Source organism: Sinocyclocheilus grahami, unplaced genomic scaffold, assembly GCF_001515645.1.
Source record: "Sinocyclocheilus grahami isolate Dianchi unplaced genomic scaffold, SAMN03320097.WGS_v1.1 scaffold278.1, whole genome shotgun sequence".
Lineage (NCBI taxonomy): Eukaryota > Metazoa > Chordata > Actinopteri > Cypriniformes > Cyprinidae > Sinocyclocheilus > Sinocyclocheilus grahami.
In genome coordinates this window covers 841,149-858,794 of record NW_015505457.1, presented here as the reverse complement: position 1 = coordinate 858,794, position 17,646 = coordinate 841,149, and the positions used below count along the sequence as shown (strand labels likewise).

At 37.7% G+C, this 17,646-nt stretch overlaps 1 protein-coding gene across 10 annotated transcripts in view; it reads left to right on the top strand.

Moving 5' to 3' along the window:
• Positions 1-590: 590 nt before the first annotated feature.
• Positions 591-17,646, top strand: part of LOC107600129 (autism susceptibility gene 2 protein-like) — a 336,166-nt gene continuing 319,110 nt past the window's right edge. For 9 of the 10 annotated variants that reach the window (XM_016291926.1, XM_016291925.1, XM_016291924.1 and 6 more), the window contains exon 1: positions 592-1,000. In XM_016291926.1, the coding sequence (XP_016147412.1) occupies positions 728-1,000 (273 nt within the window). In that variant the 5' untranslated portion in view covers positions 592-727. Of the gene's footprint in view, positions 1,001-17,646 lie in introns of all 10 variants that reach the window. The other variant, XM_016291922.1, reaches the window with a different exon arrangement.

The following is a 17,646-nucleotide window of genomic DNA, read 5'->3' as shown; positions in this document are numbered from 1 at the left end:
ATCATCAGTGGCAAATTCTTTAAATATGAAAACGTACTTGCAGTCTGTGAGTCAGAAGCGCCAGACTGTCCTTGCAAAGTTGGAATTGCCCCACTTTATAGAAACAGCCATTGTGCACAGACGGCATTGTAGGCTACTGTCCCAGGTTCAGAAAACAGCCCTCCGTAAAATGCGCTGCACACATCTGAATATTTGGGTTGAACTTAACCACTGATTTCTAGTTGTGTCCTCTTTTGGAAGACCAAACAAAGTAGTTTTGCTTTCACAATGAAATGCAGCATCTCCACGAAATGGCGGCGGCGGCAGCAGCAACAATACTACACCGAGAATCAAAGTTACGCTGCCTTTCTTTGCATGAACATTTGGGCGGTGTTTTGCAAATCTACCCACACAGTGACATAGACATGTGGGGGCGTGTTTAAACGAGGCGTTTAGGAGGGCGTGGACGAGTCTTAACTTTTATAAAGAATATCTCTTTGGGTTTGAGACTTTAGGCTTTGCAACTTTAGGGATCTTATATACCTCGACCTGCATGGATCACATTTGTTTGTTTATCACATTACGGAGCTTAACATCAAGGTCATACTGTAAATTGTTTACAGGCTTCAGTATCTATGGGTGTGTTTTATTGATTGTGTGGAATCGGTCGGTTTTGAGGTGATCGAGTGTCATTTTTTTTTTCCTTTTTGGGGTTTTTGCGGGGGGAGGACATCGCAACGATTTTAAAATGGAAGGGAAAGTAAAGCAGAGTCGCAGATCCCGTTCGCAGCGCGAGAGGGGACGGAAACGGGAGGCACGCGCCGGGGAAGCCCGCGATCGGAGCCCCTCGTCTGGTTCCGAACGGGAGCGAAGTCCCGGTAAAAACGCTCCGCCACGCTCGACATCCTCGAGCAGAATCCCGCGACCACCCCGGAGGAAGAGACGCGAGTCTAGTTCTCAGGAGGAGGATATTATTGATGGATTTGCTATAGCCAGTTTCGTCAGTTTGGACCGTCTCGAGGTAAGAAGCGGTTTAAATATTCTGAACACGCCCGACCGTCAATGGCCGCAGCGACGGTTCAAGTTTTTGTTGTTGTTTATACGATTGTGATGACATAACCGCTTCTGATGGCGTTAAACAGGTGTTAGCTGTTATCCCAGCGTCGCATTCCAGAAGTTCCGTTCCAAGTTAGCGTTTTTGATGATCGAGTACAGTGCTAGTAGCCGTCGTGACGTAACAGAGGTCACGGCTGTTGCTGTTTTGGCGCTGTCACTCTTGCAGAAGTGTGTCAGCTTTGTTTGACAGCCTGGTCACTTCGAGGAATACAGTGAATCATTCTGAAGGGTCCGTTTGAAGTGTGCATTACAAGAAATTCAGCATCGACTTCAGTTTGTCTTGTTAAAGTGCTTAAATGATTCATGACATAGCGGGAAGTTGTGGTTTTTATGGTTTTGGGGGAGTTTTTTTTTTTTTTAATGTAGAGGAGCTGTAAATGTCACACATCTGTTGACATGCAAAACGGAGATAGCACCTACAATGACTGTGCTATGGCTGTGACAAATACTGTCGTCCAAAATGGTTTCCTACTTGTTGGGTGCCACACTGACTTTGATTTGGCTATTTAATATGTTCTTCAAGTAATGTTTAAAAGCAAACTAGCTGCAGTGATTATTCTGATTATGCCAACCTACTTAGGCCAATAGTCTTAGATATTTTAGAATTTAAGCCATATAAAAACTTTTTTTTAAATTCAGAAATTAAGTTGTAAGTTCATCATAGATGAATTATAGCCATTTTGTATGAGTTCAGTTTTAATGCTTTTTTTGAATGGCCTAACATTATTGACCCATATGTAAATTAAAAATCGAAATCACCTACATTGTTCCAATTGCTTCCTTAAGTCAAGGTAAAGTACTGTAAACCTTCATAGAGTGAACGTGGGCTGTGTTTGTTTTGTGTGTGTGTATGTGTGTTCCAGACAGGATCATTGATTCAGCAAGTGGTATGTTTAAACTTGTTTTACCAATAGAGAAGCTAATAAGGGCAAGTGAACGACGTCTTTACATGGGTGTTGTGCAAACAGCCTTGACATGGAGTTGAATAGTCAGCTGAAGTGGTGGGTTATTGGCTAGCGAGTGTGAGTCTGTGTGGGTACATTCATGACAAATGACAGTGGCCTAACATGACCAGTGAACTGTAAAACAGGGCTCAGTCACAAAAACAAACAGATATATACTTCTACATTCACTTTGAAAACAGTTGGCATAGTACCTCTTGAGAGCAAATGATTTACGTGTTACTTTTATATAAAAAGGCCAGTCTGTGTTCATTTAAACTGCTAATTTAGTAGTAATTTTTTCTGCTTTGCAGATGTGTTCAGGCATTTGACCCTGATAAGTAGGCATTCCCTGGTCTGATTACTAATGGCATGCTTACATTTTCATCAACACATTCATTTTTGATAACAAACAGTCAAGATCTGAGCCCTAGAGACTATAGTCCTGCTCATATAAGTTGTGCATCATAGCACATCACTTAATATATGTAGAAGGTGTTCTAGTTGACATGATTCTTTTGAGAATCCACCCACAGGTGCAGCGTATTTCAGGCCACTGCAGATAAATGCATCTTTTTTTAACTTCTCCTTGTGTTTTGCATGTCTGATGAACAGTTAAGTAAGTAGAGCTCTTCATCTGGCAATGGAAAAGAAATCCATCAGATGCATTTGTTTGCTACTTAATGGTTTGCTTCTGAATCAGCTTACCTGTGTATATGAATTTTCCAGGGTGATTTAAATGTCAGCTGTGGGATATGATGCGGTGTGGTAGAAGCTTTGAGATGCATTTTAGCAAAATTACATAATGCCTCCCAGCTCTTTAAGTCCTTCTGTGTAATGAAGTACTTGATTGATAAGAATGCTGCCGTTATTCCCCCCTCATGAGAACGAGGAGGCTTGTGTGGTTGTGCTGGATACAGGATGTAAATCCTCTTTGCTGAGCCGGTTGATCCGTATGGTTATATATTTCTCTGGGTTTAATGTTACAAATTGGAATTTTAATTGCATAACTTTACGTAATGTGATTGTGAAGTGTTTTGTTTGCTTTTCCGTGTTATAGTGATGATCTGATCTCTGCTTGTTCTCATTGTGACTATATTTGACTTCACTATAGACACAAAAAACATTTTATTTAACGATTAATAGATAAAACGAAGGTGAGGCTGACGATGTCATAGTGGAAACTCAGGAATTTTTGGGAAGTGCCTTTAATAAATCATTATACTGGAATGTGGTGTCTCCAGTTTGATTTAGTTCTTTAAAGTCATTATGGCATGGATTTTTTTTATTTTATTTTAATGTTCCTTGAGGTTTTCAAGATTTTGTTTTTTTTGCACAAAAACAAATATATATGTGGAGAAAAGATTATATTAAACCCTCATATTGATCCTCTGTCTGAAATTATCTATTTTAAAGGGGTCATATGACGTTGCTAAAAGAACGTTATTTTGTGTATTTGGTGTAATGCAATGTGTTTATGCTGTTTAAGATAAAAAAAACACATTATTTTCCACATACTGTAAATTATTGTTGCTACTCTATGCCCCACCTTTCTGAAATGCGTTGATTTTTATGAAGCTCATCGTTCTGAAAAGCGAGGTGTGCTCTGATTGGCCAGCTATCTAGTGCATTGTGATTGGCCGAATACCTCAAGCGTGTGACTGAAATGTTACGCCCCTTACCATACTGTGATGCCTTGTCCTGGCGCGACGAGACAAAACCAATAAAACCCATTACAAACAAAGCATTTGTTGCATCCGGTGGGGACATAATTATGGATTATAATGACTTATACTGTCTTTTTACGCGTAGCGTATCGCGCCGCGTAAACATAAAACCATGTCTGCATTTGTGATCGGAGAAACGGACAAACAACAAGCACTACTCTACACTGCTCAAAACTCGTGTTTTAATCATCAGTGGCAAATTCTTTAAATATGAAAACGTACTTGCAGTCTGTGAGTCAGAAGCGCCAGACTGTCCTTGCAAAGTTGGAATTGCCCCACTTTATAGAAACAGCCATTGTGCACAGACGGCATTGTAGGCTACTGTCCCAGGTTCAGAAAACAGCCCTCCGTAAAATGCGCTGCACACATCTGAATATTTGGGTTGAACTTAACCACTGATTTCTAGTTGTGTCCTCTTTTGGAAGACCAAACAAAGTAGTTTTGCTTTCACAATGAAATGCAGCATCTCCACGAAATGGCGGCGGCGGCAGCAGCAACAATACTACACCGAGAATCAAAGTTACGCTGCCTTTCTTTGCATGAACATTTGGGCGGTGTTTTGCAAATCTACCCACACAGTGACATAGACATGTGGGGGCGTGTTTAAACGAGGCGTTTAGGAGGGCGTGGACGAGTCTTAACTTTTATAAAGAATATCTCTTTGGGTTTGAGACTTTAGGCTTTGCAACTTTAGGGATCTTATATACACACAAACAGCTTGTAACACTTCAAAGAGAAAGGAAAACTTGAAATTGCATCATATGACCCCTTTAAGGAGGCACCTCTTTTAAGGTCGCTAAACGGCCACTGATTGGCTAACGTCATTGCATATGAAGACAAGTATCATCGATCCCTTGCTATTGCATGTGAGTAAGTGTTTTGAAAGCATTATTACGGTGGCCGAGAGGTGCAGAACAAATCACAATTCTGAAAACAAAATAACAAATTACAAACGCAAATGCAAGTCTACAAAACAAAATAACAATTCAGAAAGCACAACAACAATTCAGAAAACATTATAACAAGTCAGAAAGCACAACGACAAATCCGAAACTAAATTAACAAGTCAGAAAACACAAGTTTGAGACGGCTATAAGTTTTTATAGTTTGAGACCGCGCCATTGGTTTGGGATTACTCACCGCTGACTGGATGAGACCTCTGTCAATCAAAAAATACGGAGTGTCTATTTAGATTTAGTTACAAGAGGCTGTGACTCATCAGCTCCAGTGGTACAGATGGATAAGCGCTAGTCGTTGGCATTTTGACGCGATCAACCCGGGTTCGATCCCACCTTTTGCCGAACTTTTTTTTCTCACTATTTGCAACAAGTAGTATACTTGATAGTAGAAATCCTGCTATTTTAACATAGTGTAACTAGGTATTTGCACTTAGTGTAAATAGCATATTGCTAAAAAATACTGCTATTTTCACGTAGTGTAAATAGAATCCATTGCTAATACGAGATTTGAAAAGGGAGAAAAAAAAAGTTCGGCAAAAGGCAGGATCGAACCCGGGTCGATTGCGTCAAAAAGCCAAGGGCAAGTGCTTATCCATCTGCACCACTGGAGCTGATGTTCTATGACCACTTTTAACTAAATGTAAATAGACACCCCGTATTTTTTATTCCATAGTAAGGGCAATTCATACAATACATTTAAACTGAGCTACTTTAATACCATCTCCGAACTTTCTACCACGACTCTGCTGTTCTTCGGCTGGTTCTTCCTGTATACATTGATTGACAGATGTCTCGTCCAGTCAGCGGTGAGTAATCCCAAACCAATGGCGCTGTCTCAAACTATACCTACCTTTTCCGGTTTGTCTGAATTGTCGTTGTGTTTTCTGACTTGTTAATTTGTTTTCGGATTTGTCATTGTGCTTTCTGACTTGTTATAATGTTTTCTGAATTGTTGTTGTGCTTTCTGAATTGTTATTTTGTTTTTTAGACTTGCATTTGCGTTTGTAATTTGTTATTTTGTTTTCAGAATTGTGATCTGCTTTGCACTTTACGGCCACCGTACATTATCCATATAAAACTGTTAATTATAGACAAAGCATTATAAAATAATATACATATGATTTGCAACATCAGCCATTAAGCAAAGAAACATCAGTGTTTTTTTACCGTACATTACTGCCATATGGACATCAACTTGAGATTGTCACCACTGATAAGCTATTACTAAATATAATGTAGAAACTTACATTTTCTGTAAAGCTGCTTTGCAACTATTTACATTGTGAAAAGTGCTATACAAATAAACTTGAATTGATTTGGTTGGGGCCTATGGTGCGATGATGTAAAACTTTATCGATGTCTTACTCTAGAGGCAAATATCTTTACCCGTGTGATGTCACAGATCCCACAATATGAGCCATTTTTGGAGCTTGATTATTTATTTATTTTTTCATAATGAGGAATACGTTTTAAAGGAGTAGTGCACTTTCAGAATGAAAATTCTGTCATCATTTACTCACTCCCCACTTGTTCCAAACCTGTATGAGTTTCTTTCTTCTGTTGAACTCAAAAGAAGATATTTTGAAAAATGCTGGGATCCGAACAGTTGATGAGCACCATTGACTTCCATAGTAGGAAAAAAAAATACTATGGAAGTCAATGGTGCTCATCAACTGTTCGGATCCCAACATTTTTCAAAATATCTTCTTTTATGTTCAACAGAAGAAAGAAACTCATACAAGTTTGGAACAAGTGGGGAGTGAGTAAATGATGACAGAATTTTCATTCTGAAAGTGAACTACTCCTTTAAGCTATGACACCTGCAGGGTGTTTTAATAGTTCAAAGACTTTTTATGAGTCAAGGATATTTTGATGTCTCATTTCATGACCCCTTTAAGATATGAGAATGATGATGGAAAAACTTTTCATATTCCCTAATTATTGTTCAGTTTTAATCACAGAAAATCGCTAACAGCTGGTGTCTACACTTGCACATTAACTGCTCTAAAGGTGTCAAAAGTATTGATAACTTTTCTAAATATATCACGTCAGACAGGAGGATGGAGAGATGTGGTGAGGCATTGGACAGAGTTTTTATTAATGTTTTGTTTTTTATTGTCACGTTTGTCTCTTTGAGAGAGCGAGCAAGTGAGTGTAGGAGATGAAGAGATGGACATAAGAGAATGATAATGAAAACTGACCTAATATGCTTTTTTTTTTTTAAGATTTCATTGAGGTCATGTAGTTTTTTTATTGTCACGTTTGTCTCTTTGAGAGAGTGAGCAAGTGAGTGTAGGAGATGAAGAGATGGACATAAGAGAATGATAATGAAAACTGTGAGCTAATATGCTTTTTTTTTTTTAAGATTTCATTGAGGTCATGTAGTTTATCATTAGTGTTTGTTTGACTTCGACGCTAGTCAACACAATGTTCTGCGAAAGACTGTAAACAGCTTGCGATTTTCAAGGCCAAGTTTGAAAATTCACCTTATTTTTAATTTGTACTGTTTTCCAGCAAATTTTTTTTCATGATGCACCCGCTGGCAGAGAAAGCTGTTCAGGGAAGACAGAAACGATCGTTAGTGCTCCTCTGAAAATTGCAATAAAAATAATGGGGAAGAAATTGAGAGGAGTCATAAGTGGCTCATTAAGTAATGGAGTGTTTTCTTTTTAAACAGGCAGGCCTTCCCTAGTCCAAGTTTCTCATTCTGTGAAAACTATTACTGTTAAACACTTGCACATTGAATTTGAGGATATGTTTTTTTCCCCGTCATGATTTATGAGCATATGAGTGATTTTTGACTCGTGTAATTCCCTCTGACACCATACAAGTGTTTGCTGTAAACTTGTTTCCGACGTGTTGGTGCCTGTTTTGACTTTCGTTTTCAGTGCTTTTGGTTATCTGAGTTGTGGGTTTTCTGTCTTTTTCTGGGTGTTGATGAATCATTTCTCCAAACAAGTTTCAAATCATTATATGTACAGGTTTGTTGACTAGATATATCAAACACGGCCTTAATTTAACCAAAAGAAATTATTTTAGCTGCTTTATTTTATTGGCCATTTTATATATATATATATATTAGTATGTCAAGCGGTTTCAACTTCTACAAGTACAAAATCAAGTATGATTTCTGTATAAAATTGACAACTTTATATCTCGATATGGATAGCACATATATAGGGCTGGGTAATATAGCTGAAAATTAATGGAATATATTTTTTTATTGCAAATTTATATTTGTATATTTACTCTAAAATAATAAGGGATATTTTATTATTTATTGTCATAATTATAATTTTTTTTCTTCCTTTTTTACAGAAAGAGGAACTATAATGTCATGCATACTAAATTAGTTGTATCCACCAGTATAACTCTATAACTAAATCAGTCAACCAATATATTGCCAAGGCCTATATTTGACATTTTTTTCATTATGGGTATTATCAATGATATATAATTGAACATTATTAATTTATTAAATATCATGTGAAATAGAAATGTCTTTGTTCCAATTGTTGTTTACTACTAATCGGCCATCAAAATATCGATATCAGTCGACCGCTAACAATAAGTAAGGAACGGTAATATTTACCTACTTATGAAAAATGCCTTGCAGGGAACTTTTTTTTTTTCAGTGCAAATTAATAGTTGAACTGTTTTAAATTGATTCAGTGAAGTGGAGGTTAATGGACAAATATATATAATATTTAATATCGCCAACATAAACCTCATGATTATATTGGCAATTTTTGATAAATCGCCCAGTCTTACTCGCACACGCACATTATTGCTTCTTAGTTGGCACAGTCGGAATGAGAGCTTGTGTGTGTGCAGTCTCATATGTTGAGCCTCTGTGTGTGTCTTAGAACATGTTTTCTTTATAAATGACGCTTGCTGTGAAAGCAATTAGCGTAACAATTGTCGACAAGCTCCTGCTCTGAACGTGAGATAGCTGCCTTGGCTCCACGGGGAAAAGCCTTTATGGTCTGACTGATATTAACAATAATTGCTGAGAGTGCTATTCCCACATTGAAATAAGATATGGAGATGGGAGAGGTTCTCAGCGGCCCATCTTCCTCTCTCTCACACTCCTTCCCTCTCAATTACCCTGCCCTACGTTTTAGTAGATTTATGCTTTGCTGATTGGTGTGAAACAAAAGGCCTTTAAGCCTCTGTAACCTTTTGGCTGAGCGTTAGCAGGAAAGGTCATCAAACCAATTGCAAAATGTTATTCTCTGTCCAGTTGGATATGATGACTTATTGAAAAATATGCTCCAAATCTGAGTGGACATACTGGTTATTTTATGTATACAGCTCATTTGCATGGGATGATCCCAGTTTACAAAAATATGTTCTCAGAATATTTTGCTAATGTATTAAAGGGTTAGTTCACCCAAAAATGAAAATGACCCCATGATTTACTCACCCTCAAGTAGGGCTGGACAATAATTCAATATCAATATGTATCGCGATATAATTCTTTTCAATAACGGTGATATGATTTTTAAACACATTTCCGATATTTCGATATACATTACCAGTGTTTCCCATACATTGATTTATTTGTGGCGTTTGACTTCGTTGAATAAACATGAGCACTGCACGTTTCAAAATCAAAACGTGGCGCGGGTGTTTTATATGAATGTATCTCTGAAGGGAACCGACTGTCTTCAGAAAAGTTTCGATGACATTTTCATTTTATCTGATAAAGTAGCGTTCATGAGCGGAGCTGCTTTGATTTGCAGCCATTACCGGAGAAACCGCAAGTTCTACCGCTCTCAATGCACCTCCTGCTGGCAGACAATCAGTTTTTCAATTTTCAATAAGCCAGCAACATGTTTTTATTGTTGCTCTTTTTTTTCTGCAGCAACTCAGAGCACTTTTCATATTCTTCATCCTGGCTGAAGCACATTTGTTTCAATCTATGACAATAATCAGCCACCCTACATTACCAGTCAAAGGTTTTTGAACAAAATTAAGAAATATATCGTGATATAAATTTTGGCCATATCGTCCAGCACTACCCTCAAGCCATCCTGTGTGTATATGACTTTCTTCTTTCAGATGAATACAAAATCGGAGTTATATTAAACAATGTCCTGGCTCTTCCAAGCTTTATAATGGCAGTGAATGGGGGTTGAGATTTTAAAGCCCAAAAAAGTGCATCCTTTTCCTTTGCAAAACCTCATTTTGTACTTCTGATTCATGACCAGTGTTGTGTTTTGCTCTCTTCTCTGCGCTTCCGCGTTCGTCACTTCTCACCTTAGCTTACGCTACGTCTACATCCTACGTCTTACGCTGGAATGCCACTCTCTCTTGAAAGTGCGTACGACAGTTAGCGGAAGCTAGAGATTACGGTAAGTTTTAATTTTGGATATTTTTTAATTCTGGATACATAAACGCATCGCTTCACTTCAGAAGGCCTTTATTAACCCCCCGGAACCATTTGGAGTACTTTTATGATGGATGGATGCACTTTTTTTGACTCTTGACCCCCCCATTCACTGCTATTATAAAGCTTGGAAGAGCCAAGACATGTTTTAATATAACTCCGATTGTATTCTTCTGAAAGTCATATACACCTAGGATAGCTTGAGTGTGAGTAAATCATGGGGTCATTTTCATTTTTGGGTGAACTATCCCTTTAAGTTGATGATAAATTATTTCTGAATGGTCTTTGAAAGTTGAAAACATCCTTTTAAAAAAGTTTTAAAACTTTTTTTTTTCTTATGTGCTTATTTAATACTTTTTTTGTCTATTTATTTAATTATTATTATTATTTATTTGTTTACTTTTGTTCAGAAACTATCATATTTTGCACTATTTAATGATTTTTATACACCATTATAACAATAGATAGTGGTCAAATGGTATTTGGCATTGGCTTTCTGTTTTTTTGTTTGACCAAAAAGTGTCTGTTAATATATAAAAAGTAAAAAGGTTGCCTACAGTCACTAATTTATTAAATATTACGTGAAATAAATGTAAAAAAATCTCACTGCATGAATCAGTTTTCTCACTGCATATATAGGGTTGGGTATCGAAAATCGATTCTGATTCCAGAATCGGATACTTGGGTCAGGAATCGGATACTTGTTGTCAAATTAAAATTTTGATTCCGCCTATCGATTCCTATGTGCTTTTTTTTTTTCTTCATCTGTGAGGACCAGATCTAGCGATCTGCCAGGACCTTGCTCAATCCAAGCGCTCCAAAGTTTGGCTACATTTGCGATCAGAAGCCAAAAAAGCTAATGCTAAGTTCACATTACAGGATTTTAAGTTAACGATCTTGCCGACAGGTAAGGCTGTAATCGGGGGGAAATCAGCGGGTGATCGGCGCTTGGCAATCTTTATGTGTGAACTACTCAGCGACACATCAAAGAGGCTCGCTGACGCGTCGCCGATGGCAAACAAATATCTAGCATGCCAAATATCTGGACCGGTCGGCCGACACAACATTACGTGGTGTCAGGTGTCGTGACGAGCTACAGCCAGTGAGAGAGCAAGGCATGGGTTGAGGTTGCCGGAAGAAAAACTACAGCAGCCACATGGCTTAAAGAAAAGTTTGGACACAATAAATGGAGCAACATTTTTCATCGCGCAAACAGCTTGCAGCGCTAATTTATTCCCTACATCCATTTTCAAATAAACAACTCCTGTTTCACGTGTTGTTTCGCCTCATTCCCATTCCAATTCTCGCGTGTATTTTCGTGACAAAACGTGGTGTGTAGAGCCGTTGGGTGACAGAGTTGTTGTCAGCTTGTGTAGTGTGTAACCCCGGGTTGCGGATCATTTACATAGTCACGTAGTGTGAACACCACAACGACTTGAAGACTGACAATCAAGTCATGTAGTCTGAACAGCACAGCGATCTGCCGACGTTTAAAGTCATGTAGTGTGAACTTAGCCTAAGTATAATATCTGTGATAGCTAAACATGTTGCAAGAGAGGTGTCACCACCAACATGAAAGCACTTTAATTTAATAGATCGTTAAAGATCACGAACACGATTCAAACACCAATGTGATTCTATTCCTAAATTACAATGATTCGTCTATTTTATTCCTCAAACTTCGACGTGTGAGATCAATGTTGTGATCACTTGGTTCATCCGTGCAGTGTACGATCACACCAGTGTGATTTGAACATTTTAAATTTGCGTTCACGCTGCCATTGACCTTAAGAGAGCAGCTGTCTGTCATGAATGAAACCGCTTCACAGTCTTTTCAGCCACACAGTATCATTATTTCTGTTACAAACATTCAGATCACAGAAGTACTGGGATAAAAGTTTATAGTTCAGATATAAACTGTGTGTACGATGTGTATGGTAGCGATTAAAATAGAGTAAATCACCTTTTGAAAAGTAATTTGACACTTCAAATGAAGATTTAGAAAAGTTTGGACACAATAAATGGAGCAACATTTTTCATCGCGCAAACAGCTTGCAGCGCTAATTTATTCCCTACATCCATTTTCAAATAAACAACTCCTGTTTCACGTGTTGTTTCGCCTCATTCCCATTCCAATTCTCGCGTGTATTTTCGTGACAAAACGTGGTGTGTAGAGCCGTTGGGTGACAGAGTTGTTGTCAGCTTGTGTAGTGTGTAACCCCGGGTTGCGGATCATTTACATAGTCACGTAGTGTGAACACCACAACGACTTGAAGACTGACAATCAAGTCATGTAGTCTGAACAGCACAGCGATCTGCCGACGTTTAAAGTCATGTAGTGTGAACTTAGCCTAAGTATAATATCTGTGATAGCTAAACATGTTGCAAGAGAGGTGTCACCACCAACATGAAAGCACTTTAATTTAATAGATCGTTAAAGATCGCAAACACGATTCAAACACCAACGTGATTCTATTCCTAAATTACGATGATTCGTCTGTTTCATTCCTCAAACTTTGACGTGTGCGATCAATGTTGTGATCACTTGGTTCGTCCGTGCAGTGTACGATCACACCAGTGTGATTTGAACATTTTAAATTTGCGTTCACGCTGCCATTGACCTTAAGAGAGCAGCTGTCTGTCATGAATGAAACCGCTTCACAGTCTTTTCAGCCACACAGTATCATTATTTCTGTTACAAACATTCAGATCACAGAAGTACTGGGATAAAAGTTTATAGTTCAGATATAAACTGTGTGTACGATGTGTATGGTAGCGATTAAAATAGAGTAAATCACCTTTTGAAAAGTAATTTGACACTTCAAATGAAGATTTATCGATTACATTGTTATGCCAGTAAGTGGCAAAAAGGGGCTGTTTTTAAAATGTATTTGTCTTTGAATCATACAAGAGATTCGTTCAAGAACACTGATTCAGCCAGTAATGAATCAAGTACATCTTGAGTCATTAATTCATAAATTACATGTGATTTTGTTTAGTTGTCTAATGTTTTTTTCTTCAGAATCATGAGAGAACCACAACTTCCATTGGGGGGGAAAAAAACCCTCCGTTTATCCAGAATCATGCAGTTCTATTTTGCACACAAACAGCTCTTAAAGAGTCCAGATTTTATGTAGCCTGTTGATTTTTGTTCATGGTATTCAGCTCCAATAAATGGTTTGCAAAAAAGAGACACAGGATAAATGTTTGATATCATTATTTAATCACAATATAATTCAAACACCAATGTGATTCTATTCCTAAATTACAATGATTCGTCTATTTTATTCCTCAAACTTCGACGTGTGAGATCAATGTTGTGATCACTTGGTTCATCCGTGCAGTGTACGATCACACCAGTGTGATTTGAACATTTTAAATTTGCGTTCACGCTGCCATTGACCTTAAGAGAGCAGCTGTCTGTCATGAATGAAACCGCTTCACAGTCTTTTCAGCCACACAGTATCATTATTTCTGTTACAAACATTCAGATCACAGAAGTACTGGGATAAAAGTTTATAGTTCAGATATAAACTGTGTGTACGATGTGTATGGTAGCGGACACACTCTGGTAGCGGATGTGTAAATCACTTTTTGAAAATATATTTGTCTTTGAATCATACAAGAGATTCGTTCAAGAACACTGATTCAGCCAGTAATGAATCAAGTACATCTTGAGTCATTAATTCATAAATTACATGTGATTTTGTTTAGTTGTCTAATGTTTTTTTCTTCAGAATCATGAGAGAACCACAACTTCCATTGGGGGGGAAAAAAACCCTCCGTTTATCCAGAATCATGCAGTTCTATTTTGCACACAAACAGCTCTTAAAGAGTCCAGATTTTATGTAGCCTGTTGATTTTTGTTCATGGTATTCAGCTCCAATAAATGGTTTGCAAAAAAGAGACACATTTGATATCATTATTTAATCACATTAGAATCGAAACTGGGAATCGAAAAGAATTGGAATCAATAAGCAGAATTGGAATCGGAATTTATCAAATTCAAACGATACCCAACCCTAGTGTGATATAAGAACTTTTTTTGAGACCACGTAAATTTGAATGAAAATTCTATTAACGTCACTGGGAAAAAAAATTGTTCATAGCTTTCAGAGAACCTCGCCAGAGCATTTGCCAAAGTTGTGAGAACTTTCACTGTTAGCTGAGATGTCCTTTATTTTTCTGTCCAGAATAGCACGTTGCATACACAAACATTCTGAATTAGCTAGCATCATAAACGGAAGTTAAGCGACCACACAGCCCTTTCACCACTACCGCTTCCTGCTGAGGGGTCATCTTGATTGTTTGGCTAAATGGCGATTGTTAGAGCATGTATGGTTTCAAAATACTGTAGTGTTTAAACGTACAGCCACTGCTCTACTTGAATGGTTGCTGCAGCGGCGCAGATGCCAGCGCTTCTCTCTGTATTCTCGCTTACAGCTTAATGACTTCCTGCCAGGGCTAAAGTATGTGCTCACTTCATAAATCCCCCCCCTATTTTCGGCCCTAACCTCCCCTCTCACGCACCGCTCCAGGTGCTGATGAAACCGTTCCCCTTCTGCATAATCATATTTCCTCTAGCATGAGCCAAAAACAGCCAGAGAGCCAGAACTGCTTTTCTCTGGAACGCTCTGCTGTACTCGTCCCTCGTGATTCCAAGACTTTTAAACGGTTAAGTGGGAGACTTAGATTCTGATTAGATACAGTAGGTATGCTTATACAGAATTAGACACAAGTAGGAATACTAGAACATTATAAAACATAACCACACACATTTTTAACCTATAATAATTGTGTGACTTAATTATGAAGGCTTAGGCTACAGATATTTTTAGATATAATATTTATATATTTTATGCGAAGTATATTTAAAAAAATAAACAACTGTCCAAAAGTTTGTGGTGGGAATTATTTTTTTAAATGGTTTTGAAATAATCCCTTTTTTCACCAAGGCAGCATTTATTTGATCAAAAAAATACAATAAAAGTAGTAAAATTGGGAAATATTGTTGATTACAATTTAAAATAAATCGTTTTCTCTGAATATTTTTTTATGTAGTTTATTCATGTGATGGCAAAGCTGAATTTTCAGCAGGAATTACTCCAGTCTTCACTGTCACATGATCCTTCAGAAATAATTATCATGCTGATTTGGTGCTCAACAAACATTAGCAAAGTTCATTCTTCAGTATTTCATTGTGCATTTATATACCAGTGGATTTCTGCTGAATCTAATACTAAGTTATCCAAGCTATTCTTCCATTGTTCTGTTGCTGAAGTGTAGCCTTGAGCATACAGATGATCTGTGGTTAGTGAACATTGACGTGCAGCGTCAACGCTTCCAGAGTAGACAACCTCAAGCTGTCACAGCATGAGTCAGTGCTGGATGCTTCCAGTTTAGACATGGTGTTATTGTCTGTAGGCAAGTTCTGGATGGGGGGCTGATGTCTTGGAAATCCTCTTGCCAGCAATCTTACAGGTGTGAAATGAACATTCTAAAACAGGATTACTGTGCCAAAGTTACTGTGTGTTCTAGAACAGTAGTTCTGTTTTAGGCCACAAAGAATGAATGATGCCAAATCCAAATAATGAAATACTTTTTTTTTTTTTACAAATTTTTTATAGTCATGGGTAGTTTGTATTGCAAAATAAATAGGCTTATCTTTTTATTTGTTGGCGTATTTATAAAGGGATTTCTATATATTTTATTTTTAATATCTAAGGACACACATCCTATAAAACTGAATGGTATTTTATCACAGATTTGTCTTTCACTAATTACAATTTCACTTAAAACACTTTAGTCATATTAGACAAATTAAAAAGCATTTGATATCCCCTCATTCTTGGAGAAAAATATGAACCACACTACATTAATTATGGGTTCACTTACAAAGAGATTTGTGCTGACCAGTGACCACATTGTATTGTGTATGGTGAATTATTGGCTGCTGAGAGCATGACCCCATTGCAATTCAGCTGTCATTTAGAAACATGCAGACTATAACGACTGTAAATCACACTTCCACTGTTGTTTAAGCATTTACAAGTATGTCATGTTAATAATTCTGCATATTGTTTGGCCTACGCAGTTCATGGTCATATCAATACATTTTAAAGGAATAGTTCACCCAAAATTGTAAGTCTGCTGAAAATGTGCTCACCCTCAGGCCATCTTCGTGGGAACACCATTGGATCCTCTGCAGTGAATGGGTGCCATCAGAATGAGAACCCAAATGATTTCATGCAGCTGATGAAATTCACTGCATATGATCCATTGGTGAGCTGTGATGTAATGCTAAATTTCTCGGTTCTGATAAAGAAACAAACATATTTACAACTGGATGGCCTGAGGGAGAGTAAGCTATTCCTTTAAGGACATTTTGATTTATTGTTGTATGAAAAACATTGTTGGCTTATGTCTGAGTGCTGAAGCAAAACCAGTTGAGAAGTGCTGTTCTAAAGTATGGCTTTTGTCTTTGTAGTATCTAATGTCTGATTGGAATTGTTGTCTTGGAAATACTGAGGAGTGTGTCTACAGCACTGTGATTTTTCATGTAAATGCTATAGAATGCTTTACTCATGGTCAAATAGTGTTTGTTGGGGAGTAGCTGTTATGATGATGTTGTGGGTATTCGACTGAGCAACAGGGAGGCCCTCACAGTCTGGCTACATTGAGGCTGGAAATGGCACACTGCTGTATACACACACACACACACACACACACACTCACACTCACTACTGCCACAGCACATGAGTGACACTGCACTGGAAATAAAAGAAAAACACCCTAGTCTGCAGGGAGGGACACAGTTGTGCTTGACTGCCATCAGTTCCGTGTTGACTATTCCAGTTGTTAGTGGCAAATTGTCTTTCTGTCAGATGTTTTAACCTCAGTGACAGCAGTGACGGATGTGGCTTTAACATGCTTCATAAATGCAACAACTATAAAAAAAAATAATTATAGCCACTAGCCAGTCTTAAAATAGTTATGTTTTTGAACATCTCCTATGCTTACCAAGGCAGCTCCAATAAAGTATGAAATGTGTAATTTTTGTGCTGATAGTGTCAGAATTGCAAAAACAATGACTGTTTTCAAACAAATTTAACAATAATTAAAACAAATATTACTATTGTAATACTTGTAAAATGTAAATTATTATTATTATTATTATTAGGGCTGACCTCGAGTAGTCAACGATCTGATGCTTCGATAGGAGGAGCCTAATTCGACTACCAATCTCACAGTCTAATATTCGCGGGGTGTTATGATCATGCCATTTTGGCTATATGGGGGTGCTCAAATGTCTGCTTTCACATAGAACTACCGGTTTTCTCCCAATAAGTTAATATACAGCCTATTATGATAATGCTGTATATAAGAATCTGAAAAGAAAGAAGCTTCAAATAAATTTTTTAACCTGCGTTAGGGCTGCACGATAAATCACGATATTTATCGTGCAGCCCTAACCTGCGTGAATAAATCCCAACCACCCCTATAGATTTAAGTTTCACTTTCCATAACCCGTG